The 17,114-nt window shown below is 39.6% G+C and overlaps 1 protein-coding gene across 5 annotated transcripts in view; it reads right to left on the bottom strand.

Moving 5' to 3' along the window:
• CTNNA2 (catenin alpha 2) overlaps positions 1 to 17,114 on the bottom strand; it is a 952,135-nt gene that overhangs the window by 690,594 nt on the left and 244,427 nt on the right. For 4 of the 5 annotated variants that reach the window (XM_063078018.1, XM_063078020.1, XM_063078021.1 and 1 more), the window contains exon 6: positions 14,134 to 14,337. In XM_063078018.1, coding sequence (XP_062934088.1) covers positions 14,134 to 14,337 — 204 coding nt within the window. Of the gene's footprint in view, positions 1 to 8,656; positions 8,663 to 14,133; positions 14,338 to 17,114 lie in introns of all 5 variants that reach the window. The other variant, XM_063078019.1, reaches the window with a different exon arrangement.

Below are 17,114 nucleotides of genomic sequence, written 5' to 3'. Positions count from 1 at the left end.
GACAGATACTGTATGATTTCCCCTAAATGTGGAATCTAAAACTTTCGATCTTATAGAAATAGAGAGTAGAAAGGTGGTTACCAGCGGCTGAGGATGAGGGGATGGAGAAAGGACAGATGTTGGTCAAAGGATACTAAGTTTCAGCTGGACAGGAGGAATTAGGTTTAGTGACTATAGTTAATAACAATCCATTGTGTATTTCAAAAGTGATATGAGTAGATTTTAAATGTTACCACACACACACACACACACACACACACACACACACACACACACACACACACAAATGACAAGTAGTGGAGAGGCATATAATTAGCATCATTTAACCTTATTACAATATATCTAAACATCCCATTGTACCCCATAAATATATACAATTATTTTTCAATTTAATTATTTTACAAAAGCAGACCACCAGATCCTTTCTCCTACTCCAAGCTGTAGGCAATTAAAGGCTTATTTTCAGAAAAGGGTAAAGTTAGGTCCTTGGACAGACATGGCCAGTTGAGAGCTGAGCCACAGCACTGAGCACCTGGGGAGTTATGGGGAATTATGAGGAAGTTCACACACAAGTGCTGGCTGTTAGGGTTACCATTGTCCCCTACTAGGTTGACAGCCTTCACCTAGAGACTGAAGCCACGAGAGTCTACACTCAAAAAAAACTAGATTTAATTGTCTGCTCCTTTAACACCCTCTTCCTGCCAATGCAGGCTCTTGTTTGCCTGTCTCCGAGGAATTCTAATGGCTGTTCCACAAGGCTGCTATTGTCTGCCTTTTATTTGGGGTTTTGACAGGGTTCTGCTAGAATCTATAGATGTTTGCAGAAGGAAGATCTGTCTGGAGTCTACCATCTAAGTAACTCTGAGTGATCAAAAAGAATATTAAGGAAAAGATGTGCAATACACAGTGCAGGGCTTTAAATAGTGAAAAGGGAGTATCAAAAAGCCAATGTTATGTCTAGGTCCACTAATACAAAAATCACGAAGCAGTAGGAAGAATTGAAGAGTGGCAATAAAAAGACTTAGAAGACCTGAGTTCTAATTTCAGTTCTTTCTAACCATGTGACCTGGGGTAGGTTCTTAACCTTTTTTTTTTTTTTTTTTTTTTTAAATTTTGCAGAGAGCTTGCTGCTTGTTTTCATCTAAATAGCCTGAAATCAAAAAGCAGGGACTTTGGGAAAATGGATGGTGCTCCTTTGAGAATCCTGAAAGAACTAAAAAAAAGATCAGGTTTTAAAGTTTTACAAATGGTGGAAAATAAACTAATAGACAAGGGAAAGGGGCAAGAAACATAAAATTAAGGAACTGTGAAAAGAAGTGATGTCTACGGCAAGGTGATGTTCAGAGAATCTTTTAATTTGTGTCTCATGGAAACAGAGAAAAACACCTTTCCCAAAGGATTTGTGTGTCTATTTTGCAGGGATCCAAAGTGTGAAATTAGCCACCAGGCTGCAGGCCACTTAACTGATTTTTCCTACACCCACGTGTGCAGACTGAATAATAAAAAGGCCAATATTATCGTCTTCTTTTTTTCATTGAAGTGAAATTCACATAAAATGCTAATGTTGTCTTCTTGAGTCACTTTAGGGGGAAGAAAAGAAGGAAATGTTGACTTGCAAATGCAGGCCTCCACCAGTTTCACCATTGGGGTGGGGGAAGGTAATTTAGAGGGTGAAAATAAATAATAAGAAATAACACTGTGAAAATGTGATTCAGAAAACAGGAAAAGGAAACTTGTAGTACCTGTCTCTGTATCTAATGATGCTGATTTACTCAGGTGATTTTCCAGTGCTGGCCTAGTCCAAGGCTGGTGCAAGACTGGAGGAAGGAGAATCCCTGGCAAATTTGCTAACATACAGCTTTCCAGGCTCCATCCCAGGAGATTCTATTGTCTAGAACTGGCATAAGGCCCTGGAATATGTGGTTTACAAAATCTCCTTACATGATCCGATATACAGACAGATTTAAGAATTCCTCCAGCAGTCAGGCAAAATGTTGCTTCCTCTTTGAAAATGTGCTCCAGAATAATCACTAAAAGAACCCAGAACAAAAGCTCAATTAAGGTGTAAACTGGCAAAGGCATAGTGCTGGGTTGATGCAATAAATCTCTCAGCTGCAGCCAAACTGGCAGAGTAGAAAATAAAGTCAGCAATTAAGCTGTTAAGAGAGGGGATTTTTGAATAATCTGAGAAACTGGGTATATTAGTTCCGGCATTTACTGAAAGCAGAGTCCCTCTGAGGATGAGAAATTGTCTTTTTACCAATGGGGAAGTAGATGTGTAGGAGGAGAAATGTTTGAGAGTGATGAGGGTAGAAAGACGTTTTAAAGAAACTGTGGCCCTTCAATTAGTATCTCACAGGGCAAGACACTGGTTCAGATTTGCTCACCTATTTCTAATGAATTCAAAGAGATTTGCCATCCCACTCCATGAGTCTTCTCCAACATCTTGGATGTCCAGGCCGACAGCTCAAAAAGACTTCGCAGGAGATAATTCACTTGATGTTTTTTTTTTACAAGAGTATTTATCCCTACTCACAAAAAGAAAAGCCATTTAAACCCATGCTGTATTAAATCAACTCTTGATTTGATCCACTGACTTATTACATCAGGAGTTTCCTAACTTATCTGCTCATATGAATTATTTGGGGTAAAATGCTAAATTCAGGCATTAAAACTCACCTTTTCAGAAGACTGTGACTTGATAGTCTGGGCTGGGACACTGGGGACAGTGTGCCTAATTTTGAAAAGCTGAATTGTGACACTTGTCTTCTGTTGGTTTATCTCTTTAGGTACATATACAAACTCTATTATGTCTTTCAGGAAGTGATGAGTGAAATAATTCCCAAAGTTCCCAGTCCAGCCTGCAGGATGCTGCAGGAGCTAAAAATGCTCCAGCTGCTCCCAAACCCTCAGACACATCCCTAGAAACTCATGCCCAACAGAGCACCCTGTAATGGTAGCAATATGATCCACTTGGTGGAGCTCTTTGAACTGAAACTCAAGCAGGTGACATGCTTTGTATCATTTTTATCTCTACTCATAGTTACTGGGATCATTTCGGGCCTTTCTAGAGAAAATTGATGTGGGCTGTTGCCAGGGCCTTAAATAAAGCTTTAACTATGGAGAAAGGTCCAGGCACTGCAAAGTGAGTCATGAGGCAGCCAGGTGTAGTTAACCTTAGCTTATTTACTCACTGTTTTAACAAGGTAGCAGAGCAGAGAATTAAAGATAAATCACTTTGTTCCAAGACATCATGGAACTCACATGACTCAAAACATGGATTATGATTCTTCTTCTCCTTCTCTTTCTCCTTCTTCTGTTGTTTGTTTGTTTTTTCTCTTGTTCCTCTTATTATTATCATTATTGTTAGATGTGGGGGATGAGTGGGAATTCATTTGGTTATTCCAAAAATATTTATTTACAGCCTGCCATGTGTCCGGCTAGATACACTACTTGATCTGTACACATAATAACATCACATAAAGTAGAGGAGCAGATAATAGCAACACACAAAGAGATGATGTAATTTTGGCAGGTGCTGTAGCAGAATTAAATATACTGATGTAATCAAGAGAAACACATTTGAGCTGAAACTTGGGGGACAAGGAGCCATGCATGCAAAGTCTGAGAAAGAACATTCCAAACAGAGTGATGGAAGACTAAAGTTGCTGGAGCAGCAAAGAGCTTCGTGTGTGTGAGGCATGGAGAGGCATCACCACCAGTGAAACACTCAGTTCCGAGAATGCAACAATTTCCTAAATGAATCAAGAGAAATACCTCTTAGGATAGGCTCAAGGCAGCATCAGGCCCAGGCAAAGAGGCCCTCCGGAGCTTATCTTTGAAAGAGTCCATTCGGGAACAAGAAATCCAGAGTCCTGGGCTTTCTATGTCCTTCGTAAATTCAAAGGAAAGCTTAATCCAGGCTCATCGATTTGATGGTGGAGTACAGCCTTCTGCTGTCCCTGACAATTTTGTGAGGTCTTCCTTGAAGTACCAGAAAGGCTCTTCTGAGAAGATCAATTGATGGATTGTGCTGTCCAGGCTGCCTTAAGTAGGATGGCCAAATCTGATGAGTTGGCAGACAACTCTGTCAACAATTCCTGCTCACTGACAAAGTCACAGATAGCACTTTACTCTCTCATAACCTTCCTTGTTCTTCCTCGTCATATTGATTGACCTTGTAAGATCAGAACCAACTTTCAAGGACTCAGGGAGGGGATTATTTGATAAGGAGAGAAACTAACTAGACTTCTAAGTACAGAGTTTAATTTTGCTTTTGAGGCAGATTTTTATTTCTATCTTCTGTTCCATCTGATAGATTTTTTCTTTCTTTCTGTGGCCAAAAAGAGTTCATGATAGAAGTCCACTGTGGATAAGGTGAATGATACCCAATCAAAAGCTTACTAAAAGATTACCAGATCCTGCTCAAGAATTTACCAGCAGCACCACTCTGAACAGCAAGCCTGAATACTCTCAATTACCATGTTTTCTTCTTCCTCATTCACCCAGGCTTGTAGCAGCTAGAACCTCCTGCCCTACCCCTTCAAGTAAGCCTAGAACCCTCCACCCCACAACCCCAGTCCTGCATTCCAGCTCTGCCCAGCGAGCTCTAACAATCTCTTTTTCCTTCATTGCATTTCCAATGCTCTCTTCCATTTCTTTAAATATTTTATAATCTGCATCTAACAATTGCAAATACGCAGCCCTTGTAGGTCTCATCTGTAATTGGTTGTTTTTCCAACTCTCATTCATGGTCACTTCTTTGATTTTGCTTTTAGTGGTTCTGGAATATAGACTTCTGTTCCTTGTAACTTTGCTCTGGAAATTCTTTGAGGCTTGGGTCTAAGGCATGTTCCTTTTGGAGAGCATTGGTATTTGCTTCTACCAGGGACCTGGCAACTCACCATTCAGAGGGACTTTAAAAGAAATTCTGGATAAACTGTAAGTTATGCTGGAATATAGTTTCTGGCCCTGATACTGAATGATTGTGGGCTTGTGGTTAGAAATTCTTAGAGGAGAGGATGTTCTTTCTTTCCTGATCTAAAGGCCAAAAAACCAAATATTACCATAAACCAAATATTACCATTTTACTCTCTGTAGGTAAGTTTTTTTGTTTTTTTTTTCCCTTAGATCACTCCCTAATGGTGTCACCATCTGGGAATCCAGGCTTTATACAGAGGTCCCTAATCTGATTGGCCAACCAGCTGTGTCACCAGACTTTGTGTCCTGTTCTTTGCACATCCGCTCCACTTAAAACCCATCTCTAGGCCCATCTCTAGTTTCTTAATTTCTTGTCATTTCTTTCCTCTTAGCAATTCCCTTACATTCCTCTGAGTTCACCCATAGAATCAAAAGAAATTTTTAAGAATTTCACCGGGTACAGCTTGTGGGAGGAAGAAGGGAAGGAAGAAAGGGAAGGAGAGAGAGAGAATGTTGGGGGGTGGGTAGGGGAAGGAAATGCAAGTATTGGTTGTTCAATACTGTTTTGCCACCATAAAGAAGTCAACAGTGAGCTCCTGGAGTTGTTGTGATCTTCATTGCTCAGACTTAATTCATTATAGAACTAAAACTGGTAGCCTCGTTTTGATGACAAGGCTATTTTCCCAAAATCGTTCTGCTCAAGAGATTGCTGGCCAGTGGGCCTCACCTTTGCTAATTGGCTATATCCCAACACTAATAATAAACTAATCATAAGTTTATTTCTGGATCCCTATTAACTTTTAGGAGATCTCAATAAAAGGAAATGCCTCAAAACAGATCTCTCAGCCTGCCATGGTTTGTACATGCCTGGGTGACCACTCTGAACACTTCAAAGCAAATCTAGGTTCCAAAAAGCGCAGCTTCTAACCTCTGACCACCAATCCCAGTTCTAACCCTAAAAGCTAAGACCTACAGAATTACATTTGAGAGCCATAGAGGAGAATAATATTAATACAATGTACCAGGAATTTCCCCCGTGCTTACAAGATATTTCAGTCCATTTCCCTGACCTACAGGAAGTGCAGATATCCCCAACTGGCCTATCTCTAGCAGAAGGTTAAGGGACCAATAAAAGGAAGATACCTCATCTCCTAAGTCAGATAAGATTGCCTTGTTAAGGGACCAAGAAAAGGAAGACAGCTTTTATTGATTCCATCTTTTGATTGCAACTCCAGAGAGCTCAGAGGCCTGGTCCTCTTATTTTCTATCTTTTTGGATTCCCAAGACTGTCAATCTCAGTCATTTTTCCCCAAGTTCTTTAAAATCTTCTAATTTTATAAGGGCTCTCATTACATTCTTTCCTGGCCTTGGCAGTAATGATAATTAATGATCTCCGCAGTGTTCCTCTCTGCAGGGTCACACAGGCAGACACATCTCCAGCTCAGGGACCAGCAGAGGAGTACCAGACCTGGGCCAGACACATCCAACGAAGCTTTCCTCTACTTCATCTACCTATACTCCTTATCTCTAGAAAGACCAAAATGGCCTTTGCAGCACAGGGATTTTATCTGAAGATAATAAAACAGAATAGGGAAATAAGAGCATTGGGAAGCACAAAGAAGCAAATATGAGGTTTTTCAGACACTGAGCTTTCTGACTGACATCATCTCATTTGATCTCCTAGTACCCCCATAAAGTGAATCATCTTATCGCCATTTTACAGCTGAGAAAATTGAGGCTCATGGAGTCTCTCCACCTTGACTAAGGTCATGTCATTTAAAATTGATAAAACTGGGATTTGAACCCAGGTAGAGATGGCTCCAAAGCACATGTGTGCAACCTCTGCTAAACCAGTGGGGCTGGCAGTGAGGGGATGGAGGTGGGGGTGGGGGTGGGGAGTTTCATGAAGGAAAGGTCCTTCTTGCCAAGGATATGATGTGTGAGATTGTATTAAGAATTGACTTGATGGTGCAGAGGAAAGAAACCTAGTTAGACCTGTCTTTCTTGGGATCCTGTAAGTCATCTAATCATATGTTACCAGCTGATAGTAAGTAATAGCTAACATGTATTGCATGCCATACTTTTCAAAGGGCCTGAGTCCCCTACTTGGATTCACCCCACACCTTGGGGTCCTTTAAGACCCAAGGAGACCTACCATGTTCTTACAGGGCCTGAATGCTACCTAAAGCTGTGTTCTATAGCTACAATGGGTGCTGTAACTATGAACCCAATCATCCTAATGCCAATCAATGCCAATCAACCACCTGCAAGTCTGGATCTCCTCTTGGAGGCTATCAGAGCCAGTGCACATGTGCTTTGTGGGAAACGTGAGCCTGGCACAGTCTCTCTCACATTCTCACCCTCATTATCTCCCCCAGGGAACATGTCCTGCCAGCATGGCTGGACATTCTCCTACCAGCTGTGCCTGAATCAGTGCCACCCAACATATCCCTCTGCAACACTCCCTTGGCTTTCTAAGATTCCATTACAATAAACACAGTTGGACAGCATTATAAAAGAAATAATAATACTATAATAAAAAGGAAGATAAGAAATAAATTAAAAGTTTGTGTTACTCTGTACCAGTTCCAGAGTACTCTGGGAGTCACACTGAAAGCTACCTGGATATGCAGGCAAACAGGATTGCAAATGCCATGATTCAGGGACAGAAGTCTACAGCACTATCCAAAAGACTTCCACCTCAATTATATTTCTTTGGAAGAATAAATTCAAGGACAATTTTATACCTCAGAGAAATGTTTGGTAATCTAACTGTACTTTTCAATGTCTGAGCAAGGAATATCAACTAAAAACAAATTTAAAAACTGTCTTTTCATCAGGGAAGCAAAAGTTTTAGATGGGAAGCATAATTGCACTGATAAATTTGAACCTCAAAATTAATAGAGTTGAGGGAGTTGAACATATTTGAAGGCAAAGAACAGAAAAGGGGAGAAGAAAAGTTACGAAACAGGGAAGTGCAAGGAAAACCTTCTAACCACAGGCACAAAATTTGGGATATTAGGAATTTTCCCTTGACTGAAGCTACCAATCCATTAAGGCAATTCTCAATTTCCCATTAGTATGGAGGGGCATTATGGGGAGGTGAGGGCAAAATTAGGTCATGTATGGCCTACAAGTTCTTTTAAATATAATTTTCTATTCTGTTTTTAGCCAAACCTTTTAATGGAGAAATTTATAATTAGCCAGACTGACTTATTGTGAATTTCACCCCCTCTTCTACATAATAATAGGAAGGAGGGAAAAGAGAATGCCTAGGTAATACTGGAAACAAATTTTATGTTCAATCAACAACTAGTTCAAATTCTTTTTTGGCTGCTGGCTGGCTGGCACAGGGATCCTAACTCTTGACCTTGCTGTTACAAGGCAGCACTTTAATCAACTGAGCTAACTGGCCAGCCCAAACAGTTAGCCTTACTCTTAAGTGATAACAATGACTTAGTCCTTTCCCCACGTTCCCATCAGCACTCCATGCAGCCAACTTAGAGAAATTCTGATAAATGAAAATCAATAAAATATAGAAAATCAATAAAATACTGAAAAATTCACATAAGGTAATTTTAAACAGAATCTCAGAGGCATTCATCTTTTCTTTATATGCAAGAATGTGACCGCACAAAACTTTTCAGGAATCCCCTAAACCGTGTAAACTGTAAAGCTGTGTCCTCGCTGCTGTCTCATTTTGTTCTTCGGTCATGTTTCAGGCCTAAGTTAGAACTCTACACTAACTGCATACTACTAACCTTTTCCAACATTCATCTCTAAAAATACACTCAAAATGAATTGCTTCTAAATGAATTATTATATTTTCGTGTAATAAAATGCTATGTAGCCAGAAAACATAAGGTTAGATAATATTTATTGATATGGTAACATACACAATATATTGAGTAAAGAATAGATTACAAAACATCATTTACAATATAAGAACATTTTTTTAAAAAATCAAGGGGTAATGCTTGTGTGTAAATACACCATCCCTATAAGCTCAAAAACTTTGGAAAGACATACACCAAATTATTAGCAGTGATTATTTTTAGGGGATAAGATTATGAAAAATTTTTATTTTCTTCTTTCTTTGCTTTTTACCTTTGACAATGAACATACATTTCTTTTTTACTATAAAAAACAAACAAACAAGGTAAAAGCCACTATTTTCAGAGATCCCGTGGCCCTGGGTATCACATCATGTATTATCATACAGCACTGTAGAACGGTATACTGGACCCTTGCTGTGGGCCCCAGAACCAGGCTGCAAATGACTTTTATGAACCTCATTTTAGTCCTTAAGCTCTCTCAAGTGAGCTCCATCAGGAACCCCCTTTATGTTATATTCCAGTCTATAGCAAAGGCTATGACACTAACACTCAGGCACTTGTGATATGTGTGTATGTTCCCACATCCATGAGGCTTCATGTGCTTTCAACACCCACAGTACGTTAGTGGTTTACAAACTGTTAACCCTGGGGGTCCAGTTAGATTCTTCAAAAGGTTTGATAAAAGTTGGATTCAAATATTTTTTTAAAAACAATTTTAATTATTTTTAAAAATGCAATTAAAAAATAACCTACGATATTTTAACATAGTGGAGACCAAGCAAGTTATTACTTTATGCCACCAAGATCTCTGCCATATCTATGCAGTTAACTTTTGATTACATGATTGTTTAAGAAAACTGTTGTTCTGCACTAACCTTTTAAAAAATGTAGAGCTGCACACAGAGTCTGTGCATATAAAATTGAACCAGGTTGTACAGCACCACAGCACACAACAAGCTCCAGGTGCCTCTGCTCGCTGCCTATTCTCCAGGCCTAACAGTGAGTTGTGCATAAAGAAGTAATGGCTTAATGCATCTCCTTATTGTTCTGCACTTAACAGTTTTAATACCTAGAATGAGTATTAATATTTCTTCTTATAGTTCTGCATTAGATTTTAGTACTTAGAGTATTATACTTCTCGAGTCTCATAAGAATGTGAACCATTATTAGACAATTTTGGTTATACAACTTTGAAACAAAATTTTTCTACTTAACTCTCCTTTCAAACACAATCTGTCTAAGAGAGTATCCAGGCATTGCCAAATGAGCTACAAATTGTTACTACATCTGAGTGAATTAGAATTTTCTGTGCAACCCAAACCAAATGAAGATGTCATATTAGTTGCAGCTGATACCTCTGTGACTATCATTCACAGTGACTAACATCTATTTCATATTCATAAAACAGACACATTCTCCTCACTAGTTACTTCATAAGCAAATTTTGTTTAAAATATAGTCAGAATCTGAACACTTTGCCCTACTTTTACTGCCATCACATGGCCCAACAGGCCATCCTCTCAAATTATTCCAGGGCTCAGCGCCTCCTCGCCTGTCCTCCTGCTTTCATCCCTTGCACCTCTCACGGCCTGTCCTCCACCTCTGAATCATGGCATTCTCTGTCCAGCACTATCCAATGGCCTCCCATTCCATTAGAATGAAAATCAGCTTCTGTGTAAGGGTGCACAAGGCCCTGCATGGACTGATGCCTCCTCACCTTGCAGACCCCATCTGCTCCTACCTCCTACTGATTCATAACAGCCACCCTGGCTCCCATGGTCCCTCAAACACACAAGATACCCTCATAGAAAGGCTCCTGACCTCGCTGCTCCTTTCATCTCAAGTGCTCTTGACTCTCTCACCTCCAAAAGGTCTTTGATGTAATGTCATCTTCTCAAAGCACCCTTCCCGGGCCATCTGTACTCACAGCAGCATCCCATGTTCCCTACCTCCCAGGTTTTCTCTTTCCCCTTTGCACTTACCACCATCTGAAATAACTCTTGCTCAAATCACTTATGGATTTACCACCTATCTCCTCTCCACAGAGTGTAAGCTCCATGAGAGCAGAGAATTTTATCTGCTTTCTTACTTCTGTATCCCCAGAAGCCTAAAACAATGCCTTGCACAAAGTAGCCGGGCAAACAATATGCATTTGATGAATGAATAAAATATTCTAAATTTGAATCCACCACAAAATTCTGATCAATACATTATCATGTTTCATTGTATCCTACCATGGAGTCACTTTTAAGAATTTTTTTTTTTAATAAAAAATGAGTTTTACTGCCCCATAAAAAAGAGGCTGTATAAAATGATAAGTTCCAAAGGGAACTTCATGTGTTCATTATAATTTGAAACTATTTATAGTTCTCAGCATAATACTCTGACAACCACACTGATGGCACTAATCCAAATTAACATTTATAGGCCACATGTCCTTTTGAATAAGACTCTCTCTCCACCCATTAGTCTCCACAGATGTACAACAATGATAGTCTATTTAAAGGAGGATTGTTTTTAAGGATCTTTTCACTTTGGGGTTATACATTGAACTTGATAAAACAATTTAAGGCCTGAAGGGTTTTCCTAAAACAATTCTAACAATCTCTTTGACCACTGCCACACTCTGTGATCATCATTTTTGCCACATACGTCAGTTCACCCAGACTTTTTTCTCATACAACAGTTTCCTTTAAGTGCACAATTTTTGTTACATCTTCAAGTCACATACACACACACTTCCATTAATTTGAATACACATTTGTGGAAATACCTAACACACAACTGCTATCCTATTGAGCTGAGTGTAACCCATGGGGCTAAACCATGGCACGTGCCCTGTGACAACTATGTTTTCCTAATCATTTAGTATACAGCTGCTCTCCAATTTTCAGATCTCACAATTTTCAGATCTCTCCATTCCATACCACTTGGCATGGATTTATTTTATGGTTTTAGAACAGCTTCAGCTACAAGTGAACATTATAAGTTGAATGTTCACCAGGGATCGTTCAGGAGATTTTTAGAATCCAGAAATGTCCGTGATGCCAATTTTTAAATCTTTTCTTTTCTGTATAATGACATTTTTATCCTAATGATATTGCCTAGCATATTAAGATGAAAACCCACAGGGTGATAATTTGATAATGCCTTTATTCCCAGAGCTTACAAAATTGAAAAAGAAATACCTTATAACAATTGAGGAATGATTAACTAATTTACTGGTTGCTGTTAAGTACAACAGACGTTTCAGTCAAGGCATAGATTTGTGTGTTTTTATTAATATATGCTATGTCCAAATAAATATAAATTGATTTTGTGTCAGCAGAAATGAATGCACTGGATGGGGATTACGGAGGTGGTCTAGCTGCATCCAGTTCTACCTTGAAATTACCAAAGAAGTGTGAAGTCCAATTAAATTTTATACAGTTTACATAAAAGTCAAATAGGAAGTGTTTTGTTTCAGGCTTTGATCCTGATGATTCAGTGTGAAGAGAATTTGGAGACACTGAAATTTAAGCACTATATCCATCACTGTGTTGTCCATAACCACATCAAAATAAAACCCAAAATCTCAATAAAAATACAAAACATTCCTGCATCACAAGGTTGTGAACAGAAAACCAAGCACCTAGAGTCAATAAAATACAGAAATCCATCAGTTCTTCTGATCTGTATGAGTTTACACTGAAAGAAAAAATTTCTGCTTGATGGGATTCTAGACACCAAACCGAAAATTACATGTCACATCTCTATCAGCACTTCTTTAATCACATTCAGTGATTTTTATTCACAGAAACATACTTTTTTCTAATTTATTCATATTGTGATCTTAAGCATCGCTGTTATTTCTGTAGTTTCTACTTCCTTCGTTGGTAATAATTATTTATTGATAGAAATAGCATCAGCATGCCTTAATATAAAACCAAATTTCACATACAAGTAATAAGCCTTTTCCAATTTTGTTAAAAACAACAAACAGAATCTCAGATTTTATAAGCATTCTTTTTTAATAAATCTGCTATTCCAAAGATTCACTCAGGGTGGGAGATATGGACGGTCAACATTTCTAGCTGTACCCTACTGACATAACACTCATAGAGAGCAAAATCACAGAAAGTGTTGGCCATCCTGGGTCCTATAGAGAAGTCCTCATAAGCAGCTGGGTGCCACAGGATGCAGCCACACTTTATTCTTTAGGTGCTGTAAATGGGCAAGTCTTTCAGAATCAAAGAATCTGAAAGTTCACGGAAAGGTAACAGATTGTGTTTTTTAGTTTGCAGGGTGTTCTCATCAAACTTCTTTTTGCTTTCTGAATAATGCTCTCTGAAGAGTGTGGCAGGAGAAGCTCTGTGACTGTCAGTGCTGAGTCCTTGCCCTGACCTGTGGGCTGCATGTCTGTTAGCTGCATATTTTCGCTCAAGATGGAAGTGGTAAGATGCTGCAGAGAAGGAAGTGGGCTGGCTGCTTTGTCTCAGCATTGCACCAGGATATCTAACAATACCCAGCATAGATTGCAAAAGCTGTGAGCAGGTTTTCGGTGTCCCTGTTACCTACCTGACCACTACAGAGGGCATTCCTTCACCATGTAATAGTAAGAGTTCACTTTGTCTACATTTTCACCAATTTATGCTGATTTCTCTCAAACCCAGAAGTCCAGGACAGGGAAAACTCCGGATCATTCACTGTTGGCAAGCACTGGGCATCAACTCAGCTGGATGAATGCAGCAAATCAATACAACCATAATTTAGTGTCTTTCAAAGCAAGCATTTCCTATCCTTCTTGCAGTTTCTAGTCATACAAAAATGGTCACATTTTATAACTGTAAGAGAGGATGGCTATTGTCAGTGCCACAGTACAACTAGATGTCACTCCTACCTACCTGAAAATTTGTAAACTCACTCTTACATCAATTCCTGATTGCACAATGAATCAATAAAGCTCCTCCAAGTTTTACTACAGTTAGGACTTATCCACCCGAACCAACCCCACGCAAACATGTTAAGAACTAGATTAGCATCTATAGCTATATTTCGCTTTCAAAGTTCTCTTTGTAAAAGGAACTTAGTAGGTCCTAAGTTGTCTACTTTTACCAATTGAAATCTTACCAAAATCAAATTGCAGCCACTAAAATGACCAAGAAGAAATCACAAGTAAAAAAAAATAGCAGACTTTACTCTCCATCAATCTCTTCCATACTAGAAAGGCATTCTGTAAACGAAATGAGAACACAGGCTCTCCCAAAGCGTTTGTGCGCTGTCACCCGACGCTTGGGGGCACACCTGTCCTCTTTTCCCACAATGCATGCTTTGCTAAGAGCCTCAAGATCGCCGAGCGGACTCCAGCGAGCAGTGAGAACGCAGAGCCGGGACTTACGTTATTCATGTACTCGCTGAGCAGGTCCTGCAGCGCCTGGCGCACGGCGTTGCACTCGGCCACGATCCTCTCGCGCCGGTCGTCGCGCGTGCACGAGGAGTCGGCCATGAGCGCCGCGCCGCTGATGATGCTCTCCAGACGCTCCTCCAGCGACGGCCGGAACCTGGCCTCGCTGAACGTCATGGGATCCAGGATGATTTTATTCTGCAAGTACCGCAAAAGAAAAAAACAATACATAAATAAAAAATAATAAAAATCAGCAGAGAAGAGGAGGCTGCCTTTGCACACCCTGTTTTCTGATCCAGAAATATCTCTGACCGGAACAAGAGTCCCGTGGAGGGAAAACTGGTGACTTAGACAAATTCTAAAGGGACCTTGATAAAAGTATTCACTTTTTGTAAGATATTTGGCCCCAAATGCAATCTTCAGATTGAAAACAGCACATCTTGTTTGAAGCATATGTTCTTGGCAAAGGCTGTCTCAACCGAAAAGTTTTGGAATTAGATTGTGACGCTGGGTGGGCGTTTTTAAAATATGTGGCCTTCAGGAAAGCACATTTCCGTGTAGCACTTTGGGAGATTATGGAAAGGCTTTGGAGCTAAAACATGACATGTAATTAACAACTTAAGTGTACATTAGCTGTGACTTGGGTACACATCACCTCCTCCTCATGAGAAGCGGATAGTCCCTTGGTAGGATTTTTCTTGAAACTTGGGCAAATAGCATCCAACAGTCATATTCAGTACAGGTTAATTTCTTACTAGAAACTCGTATCTTTTATTAAAAAAAAAAAAAAAAACCAGAATGAAAGAAAGAAAAGAAAAAAAGTGTTCAAAAGGATTCACAATGTGTGTGCGTGTGTGAGATTTATCACAATTAACTGACAGTATCCTGATAAAGGTATTAACATGTTCTGAAAAAGCCTAATTAAGGAGGGAAATAGAGATGTTTCCTAAAAGAAAAGCATCACAGAGTGTGAGCTTCATTTTGGCCCTGCTAGGCCTGAGAAGCCTGGAAACATGTAGGCAGAGATGTCCAGAGGTGGATGGAACCATGCATCCAGAATTCAGGAGATAATCAGCCTTTACAGTCATCTGGCAATTGTCAGGGGTATTTGCACACAAAGTAGTCAATGACATACCAGTAAAATGAATAGATCAAGAAGAACAGACCAAAAAAGACCCAGTTAATACCCATTTCCAAAGGTATACAAAAGAATGTGAATAAGAAAGGAAGACAGAAAAGTGTAGTCAGAAAGGCAGGTGCAGAACCTGGAGAACTCCCAGCAAGTCAAGGGAGTAGAGAGACTGAAGTTTTAATAACTAATTGTGTGAAGTAGAGAGGTGAAGGTGACATTGTCCAAACGCTGGTTTCCTTTGGTGAACCCATTACTGCTAGAGGAGAGAAAGAGTATTCCAGCTATTTTAACCAACGCGGAATGACCTGCTTCGGGAAATGGTGTGTTCATCACTGGAGGTGCAAACTTAGAGGTCCAAGAACCAGAGCTGCAATGATGGGGTAAATTGCCTTCCAATTGTAGGATAGTACAGTGCCATTGCCATTCTATTACTGTTTTCTTTGTTGCTCATCATTCCTTAAATATTCATCAAATTAAAAAATATATTATTAGAAAACCACAATTTACTATATCCACAAATACGATAAGAAAAGCAAATGAGAGTAGGTAGTTCTATCATTGCCAATCTGCCACCTGCTGAGGACCTATTGTGTGCCTACTACAGTACTTAGTGCTAAAAAGAGTGGGAGGGGGAGACATAAAAGACATCTTTATAATTTTTTTATTCTAATATAGTATAAAATAACTGCTAGGTTATTACAAAATAAGTTCAGCCACGTACTCTGGGAACGTTTGTCCGAGCCCTCCAAAGCATCCTAGCGTATTTGCTGAAGGTTGTGCTCAGAACATCAGTGGCTCCGATTCTCTGATTCCTATTACCACGCACATCTCTAGAGCAGAGAGATAGATCCTTTGAGCACAAAGATGATGAGGTCGTAAAGAATGAGTGTAGGCAGGTTGTGACTTACAAAGGATCAGGCACAAACTAAACACAGACCGGGTGTGAAGTCCATTGGAATCTTGGATATCCTGAAAAAAATCACTAATTGGTCAATGTGCCTTCTTCAGTTTAAAAGGCAGATGCGTGAGGTCTTGCAAACAGGAGACAGCTATTCTGTGGCATGCTTTGGCATGACAACTAACCTCGTATTTGCACTCTCTTATTTCTTGGAAAAGGGATGAAAAAGGGATGCTTACTTAACCCAAAAATGTGCTACTTGGACTTTGTCCCCTGTGCTTTGGTTATTGGGCACAACTGTCCATAGAGGGTCAGAAAATCAAGGGGAGCCCTCAGTATAGTAGATGATTCTTCAGAGTCCATCATTACAGGTGACAGTCCCAAAGGAAAGCTGAGAGAGGAGCACAGGTATCCCTGCTACACCTGCTACCTGTCCTAGCACTGAATCTGCAATGTCTCTTCCCGGTGGGATCCATTTGAATTCTCTCCCCCCCCCTCTTCTACTGCTTTACTGTTGATGCATTTATGATAAATATGTATATATGTGTGTGTGTGTATATATATTTACTGTGTACATACATTAAAAACTGATATTCTAATTAAAGAAACACCTGGTCAAAATATAATTAGACTATCCCGCGCTGCTGCACTCCCAGTGCTGCACTCTCCCGAGTAAGCCACGGGGTCGGCCCTAGACTATCTTCTTTATAAAGATTAGAGATTTCCAAAGACCTCTTTCACAGAAAACCATATGAACATAAAACATAATGAAATTTATTTGTTCTGTTTTAAGGTGTCAGGAGACTTTTCAGAATCATATATTGGCCCTAGGATATATTTTCAATTATATTTTCAGACTAAAAATATGAAGAAGTGCCAATTTGATGGACATATACAAGGTAAATTTTAATTCTTCAATAAGGGCTTTTGTAAAACAGATTCTCT

Source organism: Cynocephalus volans, chromosome 14 (genome assembly GCF_027409185.1).
Source record: "Cynocephalus volans isolate mCynVol1 chromosome 14, mCynVol1.pri, whole genome shotgun sequence".
Lineage (NCBI taxonomy): Eukaryota > Metazoa > Chordata > Mammalia > Dermoptera > Cynocephalidae > Cynocephalus > Cynocephalus volans.
This window is presented reverse-complemented; position numbering and strand designations above follow the sequence as displayed.